The 16,668-nt window shown below is 29.2% G+C and overlaps 1 protein-coding gene across 4 annotated transcripts in view; it reads right to left on the bottom strand.

Annotated features, from left to right (window-relative positions):
• LOC107452837 (serine/threonine-protein phosphatase 4 regulatory subunit 4) overlaps positions 1 to 7,536 on the bottom strand; it is a 43,207-nt gene extending 35,671 nt beyond the window's left edge. The window contains exons 1-2 of one of the 4 annotated variants that reach the window (XM_071184960.2): positions 7,237 to 7,536; positions 6,535 to 6,678 (exon numbers count right to left, since the gene is read on the bottom strand). In XM_071184960.2, the coding sequence (XP_071041061.1) occupies positions 6,535 to 6,668 (134 nt within the window). In that variant the 5' untranslated portion in view covers positions 6,669 to 6,678; positions 7,237 to 7,536. Of the gene's footprint in view, positions 1 to 6,534; positions 6,679 to 7,153 lie in introns of all 4 variants that reach the window. The other 3 variants (XM_043047252.3, XM_043047250.3, XM_043047253.3) reach the window with 3 other exon arrangements.
• Positions 7,537 to 16,668: the final 9,132 nt, after the last annotated feature.

Here is a 16,668-nt window from a genome sequence, read left to right as displayed (position 1 = left end):
TTGTAATTATGAAACATTTTTTGAACTAATTACTATAGAATAATGGTTCCCAAAACGTGTTCAGTGGAAACCTAGGATTCCGTGAAAGAATAACAAAGGTTCTGACAGTTAGGATTTTTTTTTACCAGTAATAATTATATTTGTATCCAATCAATAATTCATAATTTATTTAATATTGTGGCTGTTTATATGAACTTATACATAAAATGCTAATGAAAAAAAATTACAAAACTAAAATTTTTTTTAAAAATAATGACGTTATGCATAGAAAATGATATGCATTTATAGAAAATACAATTAGTATTCTTCATTCAGATTTTTAATTCAAAAGAAAATTTAATTCAATTTAAACCCTAAATTAGCTTATTACTTGATTAAAAACTTTGATTTATAAATACACATAAATTTAATAAAATAGGCGCCCATTTTTAGTGCTTGAAAGATGTCGACTGTTTTTTCCAATTTGTATATTTTAAAACTGAATGAAGCTTTAAATTAACTTATATCTCGGAGCTTCAGTTTCTTGGGATTATTTATTCAACATAAATTAGCCTATTTAATTTATTTTCAGAAGAAACAAGAACAAATTGATAAAAATAATTATTTCACTCTTCACATTAAATATTTTTAAGTAATTAATAGCCTTTTTTTTTTTTTAAGTTAGTCATCTTCACAGCTGCTTATGATAATAGAACTCTATCAATATTTGGGGTTGAGTAGCTGGGGAAAAAAAATGCATTAACAATATGCATTTTTTCCCCCCAGCATTAACAATATTCAAATTTAAAAACATAAAATTCTTCAAAATCATTCATGCCTTATTTAAACTCTTTAATTTAACTATCATATGAGCACCAAAAGAAAAAACAGCAACTTCTAGCATAATTTTCAAATTTTTCCTTTATTTATTTATTTTTGTTATATCGATTCACTTTGCCAGTAGAAATTTTGTCAAAAGATGTAAAAAAATAAGAATAAAATAATAAATAGTGTTTTCATATTTTTAAGTTAGGATAAAAAAATAAAATTTCACCAAGACATCAAATGTTTTTACACCAAAGTTCTCATGGTTTATTTAATGCCAAAAAACCAAAATTTTGTGGGATAGAATTTAAATTTTTAACATTTAAGTTTTAAAAGCAAGGAATTATACCAGGGGTAGCAGCAAAGTTTTTTAAAATTTTAGGGTAATTTTAGGAACTTTTTTCAAAAAATTTTAGGTAAATTTTAGGGGTAACATATGATTTTGCTAGGATAAAAACAGATCACACGGTAGTTTATTACATAACAGAAGATTATTACAATTCATCCACACATATCATAAATAGTTGCAAGCCATAAAATAAAGCTCTGAAATTTATTAAGTCAAGAATGAAATCTCTAAAGTGTAAAAATGAAATTTCAACTTTACATATTACCTATCAGAAATTAAGTGCATAATTCAGGAACAGGCAAAAGTGAGAATAAATCAAGAGAAAAAATAAATTAACACCAACTTGGATTTTTATTTAATTTTTACTTTCTTAATCAAAACTTTATTATTACCTTACTTTATTAAGAAAAACTATTGTGTGATATTATTAGATTTCAAATCAGCAATTTATATTAGAAGTTAGAGAAAAACAAATTAATCATGATCATTTTTCTAAAATATTCTTGATATGATTTGTGAGATTCTTTTACTGCCCTCAATAGTGTTGTGGTGATCTTCAACACTCCTCCATAATTTCGAATGGTATCTTTGATTAGTCTAAGCGACATAATAGTATACTCATGGTGACTCACATTGAGCATTGCTTTATTTATCGAAAAACCTCTCTCAGGATCAGAATTCCCATGTGGCAAAATTAAAACAGTTTTAATTAACGTAGTTAAATTCTTATATTTTAGATTATTGCTTTTTTTATTTATATTTAGCCTATAACTCTAATTTTTTAGGAAAACCAACAAAATTTTATCAGATTTTTAGGAATTTTAGGGTTTGCACATACTTTTAGGAATTTTATGAATTTTAGGGGGAATGCGACCCCTGAATTATACTCAATTTTTAAATATTGCATTATTTTTTATTTATTTACTCTTTTAGAAATACACTCTCAAGGCTAAAAAGGGTGCGAATGTAACTTCTATAGATCTATAATATGTATTTATGAAAATAATTAATTATTAAGTGAGGGTCAAATATTACAGCTCTGGTTATGGGAAATTTATGCTATTCATCAGAGAATCTGTTACTGTATTTTCAATTAACATACTTATACTTTATTCAGTATTTTGGCCTCATACAAATAACCAGACCCCTATAAATTTTATTTTATAACCCTCATTGAACAGCTGACCTAATTTTGGATTTACGACTACCAATATTCAACTCTGTAGCCTTGTAATTTTGAACCAATCCAGAAGACAAGGAAATTTCTGGATCAGTACCCCCACAGGTATTGATTTGTTATGGGAACATAGAGGACTTTGCGACTCGACAGTTTTAACTTGTATCAGTCACCTTTTACAATTGTTGCGAATCCGCCACCTCCATCTGGCGGAAAAAAAACCAAAACCTTGTACCCGAACCGAATAGCTGTAACTAAAAACTGTTGAGTTTTATTATTATTGCTTTTTCGAACGACGGGAGCAACCGCTCCGTTAAAAATGGATACTTCTACTCTTTAAGTGTACATTTGTATATTACCTTAATAAATTTTCCTATTATTTCTTTTTATCAGTTATTATTAGAATCTCAACGAGAAGAATGTATTTATTTTCCGGTAAAGAAGAGGTAAGCTTTTACCTAAATGATACTTTATTGTATTTAAATCATGGAAGAAATATCTCATTTTTAATAACTACACAGGGAGTCTTCGGTCGGCTGGGATCGAACCAACGAACTCTTGGACATGGGCCCAGTACCCCACTAACCAGGCTATCCTGGCCTGTGCCCTATAAATCTAAAATATAAAATTTGTGGAGATTTCCGTATTGTGATCCATGGTGAAATAATCACCAAGTCTTGGCAACTTCCGGGCAGCAGCCCACGAGAAACTAAAAAAAACATCACAGTAAGGGACCAACTCGAAAGGTATAACTCATAGCCCAGGCAAACATCTACACAGGGGCGGATCTACGTAAGGGCTTTTTGGGCTGCAGCCCAGGGCCCCGTGAATACAAAGGGCCCCAGTCCCCACTGAAAACAATAGGTGATATTTTGAATTTAAAAAAATATCTAATATTAAAAAAAATATTATTAAGTTGGCAACCCTGAGATTACTCAACCCATGCATGTGCGCGTATATCGAACGGAACGGGGAATTTCCCTTCTCTTGTTTTTCGTCAGTGTATTTTTTCGCATCTATTACGGGGAACTTCCCGGCACGCCGCTTAATGCCCGACGTAAATTTCCCCCCGCACTTCTGTTTTCATCGTCAAAGTGACAAACTTGTTTAGTTTACTAATAAATGATAACTTAAAAGTTATAAAGAGCAGACCTTTCTCTTATTTTACTTATAATTGAAAGTACATAATCAGCATAAGAAAAGATTTCCTGCTCTTAGTTGGTAAGTAAAAAGAATTATAAATCATGTTTTTTTTTGTTTTAATATATTTTTTTAATACTAAATGAACTTTTTAATCGATTTTTAATGATAATTTGTGAATTACTGCACTCATTACAAAGCATTAAAATGTGACGTGAAGAACAATATTACATCGATCATCTCGTTCCCTGTTTATTACCAGAAAATTATCAAAGTCTTATTTTACAATATGTCTGGTATAAAATATATATGTGGAGCTGAGAAACGGAAATTTCAGCTAGATCGAGATAAAGAAAGACAGAAATATGCAAAAATTGAAACTTTTTTCAAATTAGAACATAAAAATGAGAATGGAATAGCTACAAATTTATTAATAAGCGAAAAGGAAGGGATCTTATCCGAAGACAATCTATTTGAAGGGAGCTGAAAATCGCAACACCAGGAAAAAAATACAAGTGTTGAAAATGTACTAAGTCTTGACTACCAGCAACCCTCTGATCCCACTGAAAACTATATTGGTGCTCAGCAAGAGGACGGTAATATCGAGGCAGAAAGAAATTTAGAGAATATTAAGTTTGAGTTTGAGAAATATGTTGACGTGGGCTTATGGCCAGAATCGCTAAATAATGATTTTATTAATGACATCCTCTCACATGATATGACTGACTTTCAAAATAAAGATCCGTAAAATATATATTCAGCTTCAATAAAGAAATACAAAGAACAACACAGAACATCTTCAAATAGGTATTTCATTAAGAAAATGAAAAATGGTCAATCGCTGGAAAGATCTTGATTATGTAATTCAACCAGGGTTGGTACTGTTTTTTGTTAGACTTGCAAACTTTTTTCCAAAATCCCTTCTCAATACACAACCGGATTTTCTGATTGGAAACACATAGGAACCAGTTTAGAAAATCATGAAAATTCTAATGAACATAAGAAATCAATGTTAGTGTGGTTGACACGAAAAGAAAATAGATCTGTTTTAGACAAGCAGCTTCAGAAGCAATTAAGGAAAGAAACAGGATATTATTATAATGTCCTAAAACAGGTTATTGCAATGGTCAAATTTTTAAGTATAAGGGGCTTAGCATTTAGAGGTTCCGAGGAAGTATTTAGTTCTCCACATAATAGTAATTTTATGGGTGCTCTGGAGCTATTAGCAGAGTTCGATCTATTCATTCATGAACACATTGACTAAAACCGATAATATCATACTTATCAAAAACAGTATATGATGAAATAATTGAGATTATGGGCTGACCGATAATTAAACAAAATATAACTCAAATAAATAACGACGACACAAAGTATTATTCAATTGTGATGGATTCTACTCCAGATCTATCTCACAATGATCAACTTGCTATTGTATTACAATACTGTTTTCGGGGGAAAGTGTATGAAAGATGTGTATCCTTCATTAAAATTAGTAGTCATACTGGCATACATTTATTTAATATTCTACAAGACTTTTTAGAAATAAATGGACTACTACCGGATAATTGTAGGGGACAATCTTACGACAACTCTGCTAATATGGCGGGTCACTACAATGGTGTACAAGCCCTACTAAAACAAAAAAATAAATCCGCGGATTATGTGCCATGTGCTGCGCCTTCCCTTAACCTAGTTGGTGAAGAATCTGTTAAGGTTGCAACCAAAATTGTGAGCTTTTTTGCAGTAGTGCAAAAAATGTACATTTTCTTTTCTACTTCGATCAAGGTGGGAACTATTAAATCATGAAACAATACTCAAATTTGCGTTAAAAAGTTTAAGCCAGACCAGATGGTCTTGTCACTATGATGCTGTCAAAGCTTTGAAAAATAATTATGATGACATTAGGAAAATTTGCGAAAGTTTCAACGAAAATGAGGATGACACAAATAAAAAAAAAATTATTTTATTGTCCTATTTTTTTTCTATATACTTATCTACATCACTATGGAAAACAGTTTTTTGACAAAATGGCTATTAGGGCCCCTAAGTAATTTTAGCCCAGGGCCCCACAAATTCACGATCCGCCCATGCATCTACATGTTTTTTGTTAAAAAAAATTTCAAGTTTTTATTTGGCACCTTGTCAATTGTAGTTGGCGCGAAAGATCACTATATGGAAATATCCCCTAAAATATTTATTTCAACCAATTGTCAGAGTTATGTTCAGATATCAAGGTCCTACAAAAAAGTTAAAGCAGAAACATTATTAAGAAGAATAAAAAGATGTTTCATTGTGTTTGTATTTTAGTCATTATTATTTTAATTATTTGAAATTAAATTAAATATAATTAAATGAAGAAACTAATACACTGCTTTTTAATAAAACTATACAACAGATATAAAATCTTATATTGAGCGATCCATCAGTTTTTAATTTTTTCTACAGAAAAGATGGTCCCCGAAAATAGCATAAGGATTATTTTATTAGATATTTATCAGACAATCAAAGTTTTAAAAACTTTGGTTGTTAGAAAATTTTAGCTCCTTACTAACTATACTATTAACTAAAGAATATTATATTAGAATAAAGAATGTTAACTAAAAGAAAAGTATAATGATAATGTAAATTATAAACAATTCACAAGAATGCCAAAATATTTTGAATATTTCCTGATGAATAGGCAAAATTTAAAAAAAAGCTTCATATAAATCACCAATTGCCTCCATATTTTTTTAAGAAAAATTTTGAATGTGCTTTCTCAAGAAAAAAAAAAACTGAGTTAAATCCTTGCTTGAATCATGAATAAAAAAAATTAAAATAATTGATCTGTATTATATTAATGTTACAATTATTTGTAACCATACAATTTTTGAACAAAAATATATTTTATAGAATGAAAATTGTTTCAATTTTATGAGGTTGTTATGGTACAAGTTATATTTTAAAACTTATATGTGTTACATTTTAAAGCAGAGAAGATTCTGAACCATATAATATAGTATTAGTATATATATAGCCAATGTTATAAACAGAACAAATAAAGAAAAAAATATATACTTACGGGTCTAAATAAAATTCACACAAAGATTCACCTCCCTCAAAAGGAGGTGAATTTGATCTAACTTTCATTCTATCATTAGTTAGATCCTTTGAACCATCTTTTGGGTTATTAGAATCATTATCTGGAAGCCACATTTCCAATTGCCTAAAATTGATATAAATTAATTTAATTCCATTTTGTCAAGTAATGATATTTATTTATATTTTTATTATTTTCTAATACATGCTGCTCGTTGATATTTATCCTTGTGCAATTTAATAACATTAATTCTAATTATTGATTTAAGAGTGTTAATTCTTATTTTATTTATTGATATTATTTAATAGCATTATTCACAGATATTAAATCTTATTTTTAAATTTATTGATATTAAATTTATTACTTATCAGATATTAATCTATGCTTAAATAGGTCACATAGTCAGAGTTCATTTATTTCTTATCAATAAAGGAGTTAAAAGGAGTCAGAAAATAAATCAAATAAAACTTAAAATGTTTATTAGTCTCTTCATACAAATTGAAATACATTACGTTACCAAGTCGACTACAAAAATTACTAAATTTGGAAAAATAAAACTAATTATTGTAAAAAGAAATTATAAAAAAAATACTTAGCATACCGTCAGATTAAATGAACTTTTCCTTAATAAAAGTCATTAGTTTATAGCTTAATTAACATGCAACTTTTATTCATGTCACATACTTTCATAGGAATGATACCAAGTTCCAAGGAAAAAATAAATAAATCCAAAAGTCATAAGAAGTGATAGATTTCATTTTGTAAAATAATTTCACAACCTTAGGAACGAAATAGCTGCTGTGATTAAATAGTTTTAAGTACACATTATATGATTATTCAGTTATTAAAATAAATATCACAACATAAACATTAAGTTTCGTCACATCCTCCCTCACTTTTCACCTTCATCAGACAATAGATTGGTTTTTCCGAATTTGAATCCGAGAAATTCCCTATTAAGACATTCTTTTCCCTACTTGAGTCAACGCAGGGAGTTTCGTCGAAAAGGACTCGAGTGCTCTGTTGGGAAAACAAATAACAGGAAAAGAAAATTACAATAAATTCAATTAATACTTTTAAAAAAAATGATTTTTTTTGGTAAAATAATGTTAAAATATTGTTTTCAAAAGTATTAAGTCTTATAAAATGCATTCGAAGTAATTTATAATTTTTTTTTTTCAGTAATGGAATGATTGTTTAATATAGGCTTCAGTGAAAATTTCATTTAATAATTGATATTTTATTGTACCTATTTAGTTTTAGCTTACTTATATTTATATTAGATTTTAACTATTGGGAACGAAGTAAAAATCTAAATAAATGATTAAATACTTTGTTTATTGCGTATATTTTATCTTTACGCATAAAAGGGAATGTATTAGTTTGTTGAATATTCTTTTTTATTTTTTTTTTCCTGATGATTTGGAGATTATTCTACTTTATTAAGGTTGAAAAGTCAATTTAGGATATTTTTATGTAGGCTTATAGTTCTTTTTAGACTATATATGTGGCTAAATTTTAAAACACATGCCATAGACAAAAGTGAAAAGACATTAAAGAGTTGCGCATGCCTCATCAGAATGATATTTCTAAAGTTGGTGGAAATGTGTATTAGTTCTTGGGAATAAGAATTAAAATATGTAATAAAAAAACAAGTTTTAAAACTCGTTTTTCCTTTTATCAACACTTCTTTATTTTAAGACTTATTTTTTCTCAAGTGTCATGAAATTTTCATTTTTTTTAAGAATTCTGTTGAAAATATTAAATTTATATGGCCATGAAATAAAATTTAAAAACAACATTATTTATTTTAAATTTTTAGATTTTTTTAAAAATAAATTTTCATTTAAATTTCTTTTATAGTTAATTGTATTCTGGATTTACAACGATTTCTTATTAGAAATTTGTTTCCTTTTAACATAATAAATTAAATATGCATACATAAAAATATCCGTAAATGTTCTTGAAACAGTGACAGTACACAAAATACAAATAAAAAGAATCTTGAACTGGTTCATTTGTTTTCCTTCTTCTTCTCAATGATACTTTTCATATTTACTAACGTACAATTTGAGTCAGTAAGAATAAGATTTCTTGTTATATAAGGTTTTTTTTCTTTTCTTTTTTTTAATTTTTTTTAATATTTTTGTTTGACTCTGTCCTACGTTAAATGAATGACTGAAAAACTAACCTGTTGTTAAATTCGATTTATATAACTTTAAAACAAACTTTTCTTGTTAAAATGAGAGGAAGAGCTTGGGGTTTCTGTTTAACATAAATAATAAGAAAAAAAAATTACAAAATAGATAAATTTTTGCTATTAAACTTTTTCAAAAAAATATTTTTAATTTAAACGAAAAGAAGGACTTGGGCATTCATTTTATATAAATAAGAATAAAAAAATAGCTGACCTACAGCTAAATTCTTTTTATTTAACTAACTTTTTACTTTTTTTTAAAACCAAATTGCTTTTGATATTTTTCAACCTGCCTTTCCTCATTAATAATTTTACAAATTTCGATACCACTTTTGCGTCATTTTAGACTTATATTTTTGACTGTCTTCATATGTGAGCTGTCAAACAATTAATAAAGAGTATTCACTCGATTCGATCCTAAAAAGTAAAACTTTACATTAAAGATAATTATTTACGAGGAATAAATAAATAAAATATCTAAGAGCACATGAAAATGTAGTAATGTGGCACAATAAGAATGAAATGAAATACCGTAAGCTTAATGCCTGGTCTAACACAGAATCAAAATAAATAAACATATAAAATAGAATAATAAACAAAAAATTAAAAAAAGAAAGTACAGGAAGATGCATAATGATTATACTGATACTAACTTTTACGTATTAATATTATCTTTCTAAACTCAAGTTCTGAAAATTTTATTTTAAACTAAATTTTTCTTTTGGCTGTATAATTTAAATTTATTATTTCTTTCACTAAGAAGTTTTTTTATTTGTTATATTTATAAAATAAATATGCATAGGTGAAATTTAAAAAAAATGAACAGTTTTCAAAAAAAAAAAAAAAAAATCTATGGTTCTGAGATACTGAGATATGATAATAAAAAAAAAATTAATAAAAGAAACTCATCCGAATACTCTATTGCATGTTTTACTACTTTCTAACACACCTCTCGAATCACAACTAGAGTATCGTATAATATATATATTATTATTATAGATGACTGTAGTGCTGTCAATTTAGATAGAGAAACAAATAGATCGAAAACACCCCATTACTAATAACTAATGAGACAGAAATTTTCCAATTAGAAATTTTTTAGTCGCTTGTTAAAATGTTGAGCAGACTATTACGAGATCATTATCGTTTGCTTGTAAGATTTATTGTTATTATTTCGTAAAATAAGAAAGCGATTATGTGCTCTAGCCTAATTTTGTTTTGCTTTTAGTATTTTTAAAAATTACGGAAGTTTCCTAAGATTCTTTAGTGTGATAATCCGTAAGTTTATTTAAAATCTAAATTGAAAGTTCAATGTTTTCCCATACCTGTAAATGCGTATTATTTTGAAAGTTACTTGTCAAATAATAATAAGGATTACGTGTACCAGCCTCATTCTGTCATGTTCTGAATAATTTAAAAAAAAATAAGTAAGTTCTTTGAATTATTTTTCTTCGTTTTTTTTATGGTGATGTTTCATAGATTATTTTTTTAAATTTTAGTTCCAACTGCAAAAATTTAAAATTGTCCTAAGCTTATCATAAAGAAGAGGATAATATGCTCTAACCTCGTCAAGGTATGCTCACTGTAGTTTTTCATTAGAAAAACAATTATAAAATAAATAAATTTAAAAAAAAATTTTTTTCTTTTAAAGAATTTTATTTGACGTGATATTTTGTAGATTTTTTAATATCAGTTGGAAAATAAAGTTTAAAAAAATTAAATTACCCAAACTCGTAAACTTATATTATTTTGAAATTTACCTGTCATACAGTAAGAAGAGGATAATGTGTTGCAGACTTCATTCGCTTATGCTCATAGCAGTTTTAAAAGGTAATGAATGTGATAATTCGTAGATTTTGCTTTTTAACTTTGGTTCAAAAGAATTAAAAAATCAAAATTTTCTTAAACCTGTAAATGAAAATAATTTTGAAATTCACTTGCCATACAATAAGAAGAGGATAAATCGGTAGTTAAGAAGAAATTACAAAAGTTCCTTCGGTATTTTCTTTCTTTTTGACTGAGATAATTCGTAGATTTTTTTTAAACTTTGGTTCAAAAGAATTAAAAAATCAAAATTTTCTTAAACCTGTAAATGAAAATAATTTTGAAATTCACTTGCCATACAATAGGAAGAGGATAAATCGGTAGTTAAGAAGAAATTACAAAAGTTCTTTTGGTATTTTTTCTTCTTTTTTGACTGAGATAATTCGTAGATTTTTTTTAAAACTTTAGTTCAAAAGACTTAAAAAATCAAAATTTTCTTAAATCTGTAAATGAAAATAATTTTGAAATTCACTTGCCATACAATAAGAAGAGGATAAATCGGTAGTTAAGAAGAAATTACAAAAGTTCTTTTGGTATTTTTTTTTTCTTTTTTGACTGAGATAATTCGTAGATTTTTTTTTAAAACTTTCGTTCAAAAGACTTAAAAAATCTAATTTTCTTAAACCTGTAAACGGAAATAATTTTGGAATTCTCTTGCCATACAATAAGAAGAGGAAGATGTGTTCCAGAACCAATTGGCTATGCTCAATATACTCGTAGTTTTTTTTTTTTTTTTTTTTTTTTTTTTTTTTTTTTTTTGACTGTGAGAATGCGTAGATTTTTTGTTAAATATCAATTAAAAATAGATACATAATTTAAAGTTTCTTTAGACCTGTAAACCATTTTGAAATTTACCTGTCTGTATAAAAAGTTTTCACGAAAGTTTTAAAAATTCAGTTTTCCCTATAGGGAAAAAGCAATAACTTTCTAATCTAAAATTAATAAGGGTGACTTCCCTCCCTTTTCCTTATTAGCAGCGGTGCTCGAAGTTTTCCCTAATGAAAGGATGAAAAGGAAGGGAAGGAGAGGGGTTGTTGAGAGCCCCCTCGGGATGCTCTCGACCGGACGCAGGGGATTGAGGGAATGTGCATTGAAATAGCTCCACGTGACTCAGGGGACTACAAGCATCTTCCCCATCCTTCCCTACACTCGATAATACTATTGCGGAGGGCGGAGGTGTTTGAAGAAGGAAGAGGAATAAAAAATGTCGAATTATATTTTTATGACTGGTTTTTGTTATTCAGAAAAGAACCAGGTGTACAGATGTTGTTGATGCATGAAATGTTATTTTCGAAAGCGGTAACTAGATATTGAAGTTGTAAATCATGTCCCTTTTTTAATTTCATCTCTTTACATTTTTTGTCGGTTTATAGTGTAGAATAACATTCGTTTAAAAAAAAGTTGTTTAGATATGGAATTTAAGTATCTCCTGAAAAGGGTTTTACTATTTTATTTCGCCAAGTCGGCACAAATTATCCTTATTTTTAGAACAAGTATTTCTAAAGTTACAAAGAATTAAACATATTTTCTTTTCTATTTTGTCTGTAATTCCTAAAAAAATGTACTTTAGTATCTACCTTTTTCTTTTACTATATTTGACTCGTTATTTTACAGCATTAGAACTACTAAGATAAGTTACTCTTTGTGGGTTTTTTTCCCGTTTATATAAAAATAAAGTATTGAAATTCAATATATATTTCATTAACTTACGTTATTCTTTTCCATTTTTTTAAAATTTTTATTAATTATTAAAATGCTTTGATAATCAACTTATTAATACTTCGTTTTAGAACAATGACTTTTAATTATCGAATTTGTAAGCATGCTTATTATTATTATTTTTTTAAAAATATATGTAGAAATACAACATGGTTTCAGTGAAATATTTCTGGAAAGCTGCATAGATTTAGAAATATTAATTCATAATTTTCTAAAATAAGCATAAAATTATTGATTATTATGATATATTTTGAAGCATAAAAATCTGAATAAAAGTAATTGATAATAATAAAAAAATATTAATAATGTTATTCACGAATGATAAGCAATTTATTTTGCCAAAATGATTTAGCTGATTCCTTACTGGGGAGCATCTTTGTTCGTACAATTCTTCTTCGCCATCGTTCAGTAGACATTTCAATTTTTGTTGTTGTTACTTATGCTACTTACCAATCAGCAAGCCTGCTTAAAATCAAGCAAATTTTCAAGGCAGAATGTGCGTTTCTTGTGTTTTCAGTGGCTCCATCTATGTCCAAGAATACGAATTCAGCCACACACACGTCACAGCCCGTTTTACAGGGAGGATCCAATCATGCTTCATTCATTCATACACAGATCGTAATTTTGACCTGAACCAGAGAACGATCAACTTCCAGTTCAGTATCCTCAGAGGTATTGATTTGTTATGGAAACTTGGAGGACTTTGTAACCCTGAAAGATTTTACGTACACCAGCCACCATTTAATACACGGCAATTCTACGACCGGTGGGATTCGAGCTCCAGTTCGCACGAACACGAGCCGAAAATTATACCAAGCAGGCTATCTCAGCCCTTCATTTTTTAAATGAACGTAAAGAAACATATATATTCGATCATATATTTAAGAAATGTTTAATATTATTATACATTCTTAATTATTTAAAAAATTTATACTTTAATTGTTTTGTTTTTACTGTTTGATCGTCCTAATGCTGGAAACCTCTATCAGTATTAGGAGCTGCTGATCGGAATCATTATATACACCGAAGAGTCATTACATTATGACCACCCTCCATCTATAACAATGGGCTCGCCCAGGTTTCCATGGTTTCTCGCCCAGGAACAATGTTTTCATGGGGCACATTAGGACCCATAAACCTCATAGAACAATCCCTGACGTCTGTAAGCTACTTGAACATAGTTGCAGACCAGGTTCACCCATTCATGGCAACAGTTTTTCCTGCGGGGGATGGTGTTTACCAACAGGATAATGCACCATTTCATAAGGGTCGAATCGTCGTGGAATTTACCAGTGACTTTCAAGTCATGCCTTGGCCCCCAAATTCACCTGACCTTAATCCAATAGAGCATTTGTGGTCCTACTTGCCACGCTACCCTCTAGCAATGTGAGGGAATTGCAGGACCAGTTGGTGAGAGCTTGGTACCGCAGACTACCTATCAGCACCTTGTGAAATCAATGCCATGGCGGATGCTAGCAGTTTTGAGGGCTAAAGGTGGTCCTACATGTTATTAGCAGGGTGGTCATAATGTAATGGCTCTTCGGTGTATGTGTGTCACTGCAAAAGCTTGACGAAGAAATTTAAATGTACACATGCTGTATTTTTATTAAAGAGTGACTCTATTTGTGAGGGGTGATCAGGTGATGCCAGTTTAATTTTATTTTAATTTCATTTGTATTTAATTGTATTGTATGTTTATTGTTTACAATCATGAATACTGATGAGAATACTGATCTGCCTGGCCTTCCAAACGTAATGGCTAATATTATACCTGTGGCTTCAACAGCTTCTTCTCTTATATGCCTTTGCCAATTTTTAGGGGTGGGAAAAACGGTATGAAAATTAAAGAATTTTTGGCACGTTTGGAGGATTATGCAGTTCAATTCAACTGGTCAGAAGGTGACAAATTATTTGTCTTGAGGGAAAGATTATTTGATGAAGTCAGACAGCTCAGTGAATAAATTAGAGTATCTGTTAAAACTTATGACGATTTAAAAAATGCCCCTTTGAAAGCTTTTGGGGAGAACATCTCTCTGTCTCAAGCTTTATTTGACTTTATGTCTTTTAAGCATGACATTAATACTCCTGTTGATAGATTTATTTCGCAGGCAATGGAAAAAGTTAGTTGTAGTTGTAGTTCATTTACGTCGCACTAGAGCTGCACAATGGGCTATTGGCGACGGTCTGGGAAACATCCCTGAGGATGATCCGAAGACATGCCATCACAAATTTGATTCTCTGCAGAGGGGATGGCACACCCATTTCGGTAGGCCGACGACCTGCACGCGAAGTCGAACACTTTAGGGTAGAACAGTTTAACGAGGACCAATACCGCACAACCTCGGTCCCTACGCAGACTGATCCAAGTTGTCACCCACCCGAACACTGGCCGCAGTCAGTGATGCTTGACTTTGGTGATCTGCTGGGAACCGTGTCTTAACGATCAGTCCACTGCGGGACTGGAAAAAGTTAAAAAATTAGATTTAGGATGTGACCCTGCAATTGCAAAAATAAGAATTAAGGTTCTCGGTTAGCATGCTTTGGCATTATGTGACTCTGGTGCTTCTGTAAATATAATAGAAGAATCTATTTTACCTAAAGATGTTAAGACTTTTCCATGTTATACAGAACTTAAGACTTTAAGTAATACTATTAAAATTTCTAAACAAGTTAAACTTAAAATCACTATAGGGAAAATTAAATGTAATTGACAATTTTTGGTTTCACCTTCTACTATTTCTAAAAATTTTGATGTCATTTTGGGTCATGAATTTTTTCTTGATAATAGAGCAAATCTTGATCATGGGGAGAAGGTTTCATATGTTAAGTGTGAAAAAATAGAGTGGGTTAATGTAAATAAGGAAGAATGTAAACAAAACACATCAGATATATCTAAGATTAAGGGATATTTAAGTAAGTTCAGTTACCACCTTAGTCACAGTTACCACCTTAGTCACAAAAACTTGTTTTTGTAAATATTAGAGATTTCCTACCCGGTTTGTTCTTAGCCGAACCTGTTACAAGAGAATTTAATTTTTTTATTTGCTCGTTCAGTAGTAAATTTAAAAAATAAAAATAAGATTCCTGTTTTGTTAATGAATACAAATAATTTTAGTGTAGATGTAAATAAGAATTGTAATTTAGTTAATTTTACCAGTGCAATTTCTTCAAATGATTGTAGTAAGGAGCTTCTTAATAATTATGAAGAGGAAATAGGCGATTTAGAAGAGGTAGAATTAGAATTCCAACAGGATTTCAAAATTGATCATTTAGAAGAACCAGTTAAAGAAAAACTTTTAAAAATGTTTAGATGAAAACATGGCTGTTTTTGCAAAATCTGTTGAAGATTAGCCCGGCTGTACTACTTTAATGCATAAAATTCCTCTTAAGGATGATATCCCTGTTCGTAAGAGACCTTATAAGGTACCATACCATTTAAGACAAGAAATGAATGAACAACTAAATATTTTGTTAGAAGCCGGAATTTTAGATCCTTCAACTTCTCCCTATAGCTCTGCTGTTATGCTAGTTAAAAAAAGTAATGTTGAATATAGATTTGTGACAGATTTTCGAGCATTAAATACTAAAATTATAGCTAATGCATATCCTATCCAAGAGGGATGGCAGTGGGGTGCAAGGGGGTGCACTTGCACCCCCCTGGCGTTTTTTAAAAACAAAGAAACACAGAAAAACAATTTTGTTATAAAAATTTTTTATTAAAAATATTTTTATTCAAAAACAAATAATTAAGTAATTATTGATACATAACAATTAAAAAATTGTTGAATCAAACAAGAATTTTAATCGTCTTGTTTGCTGTCCAAATCTGTTTATAATTTTTTCAATGAATTCTGAGTCATCGTTGATTCTTTTCTTATGCACACTGAGCATGTACAAACTTGGCTGATATCTAAGCTATATTTTTAAATTTCATTTAATAAAATATAAAGAATATTATATTTTCTGTTAGTTACTTAGTTTAACAAAGGTGTATAACACAAACTGACTTCTCACAACTGTAAAACTTCATCAAGACAATAAATACCAAAGATAAGCTTAAGCGTGCACAAACACGTTAGTATACAAAACTACGGTTTGTAGTTATTTGTGTTTCAAAGTCAGTAGCTATGCCAGGGCCATCAATACAGTTTCTCGTGGCAAAATTTGCAAGTACAAGAAATTCGTGCTTTTTTTTTTTAAATATCTTGTTAACAATAAAGAAATGTATCTTGAAAAAAATTAACAGATGAAAGTATATGTAATAAGAAATAAAATGTAATAACGGAATATATAAATTTTTTTTTTTGGGGGGGGGGGTAGTTTGTTAGAGGGTTGCATCCTCTTTCATATTATTCTAACGGTGCCCTTGATTGGAT

Source organism: Parasteatoda tepidariorum, chromosome 5 (assembly GCF_982258835.1).
Source record: "Parasteatoda tepidariorum strain Cologne lab strain chromosome 5, Ptep-v5.0, whole genome shotgun sequence".
Lineage (NCBI taxonomy): Eukaryota > Metazoa > Arthropoda > Arachnida > Araneae > Theridiidae > Parasteatoda > Parasteatoda tepidariorum.
The sequence above is the reverse complement of the archived record's forward strand: the minus strand, read 5'-3'. Positions and strand labels throughout refer to the sequence as shown.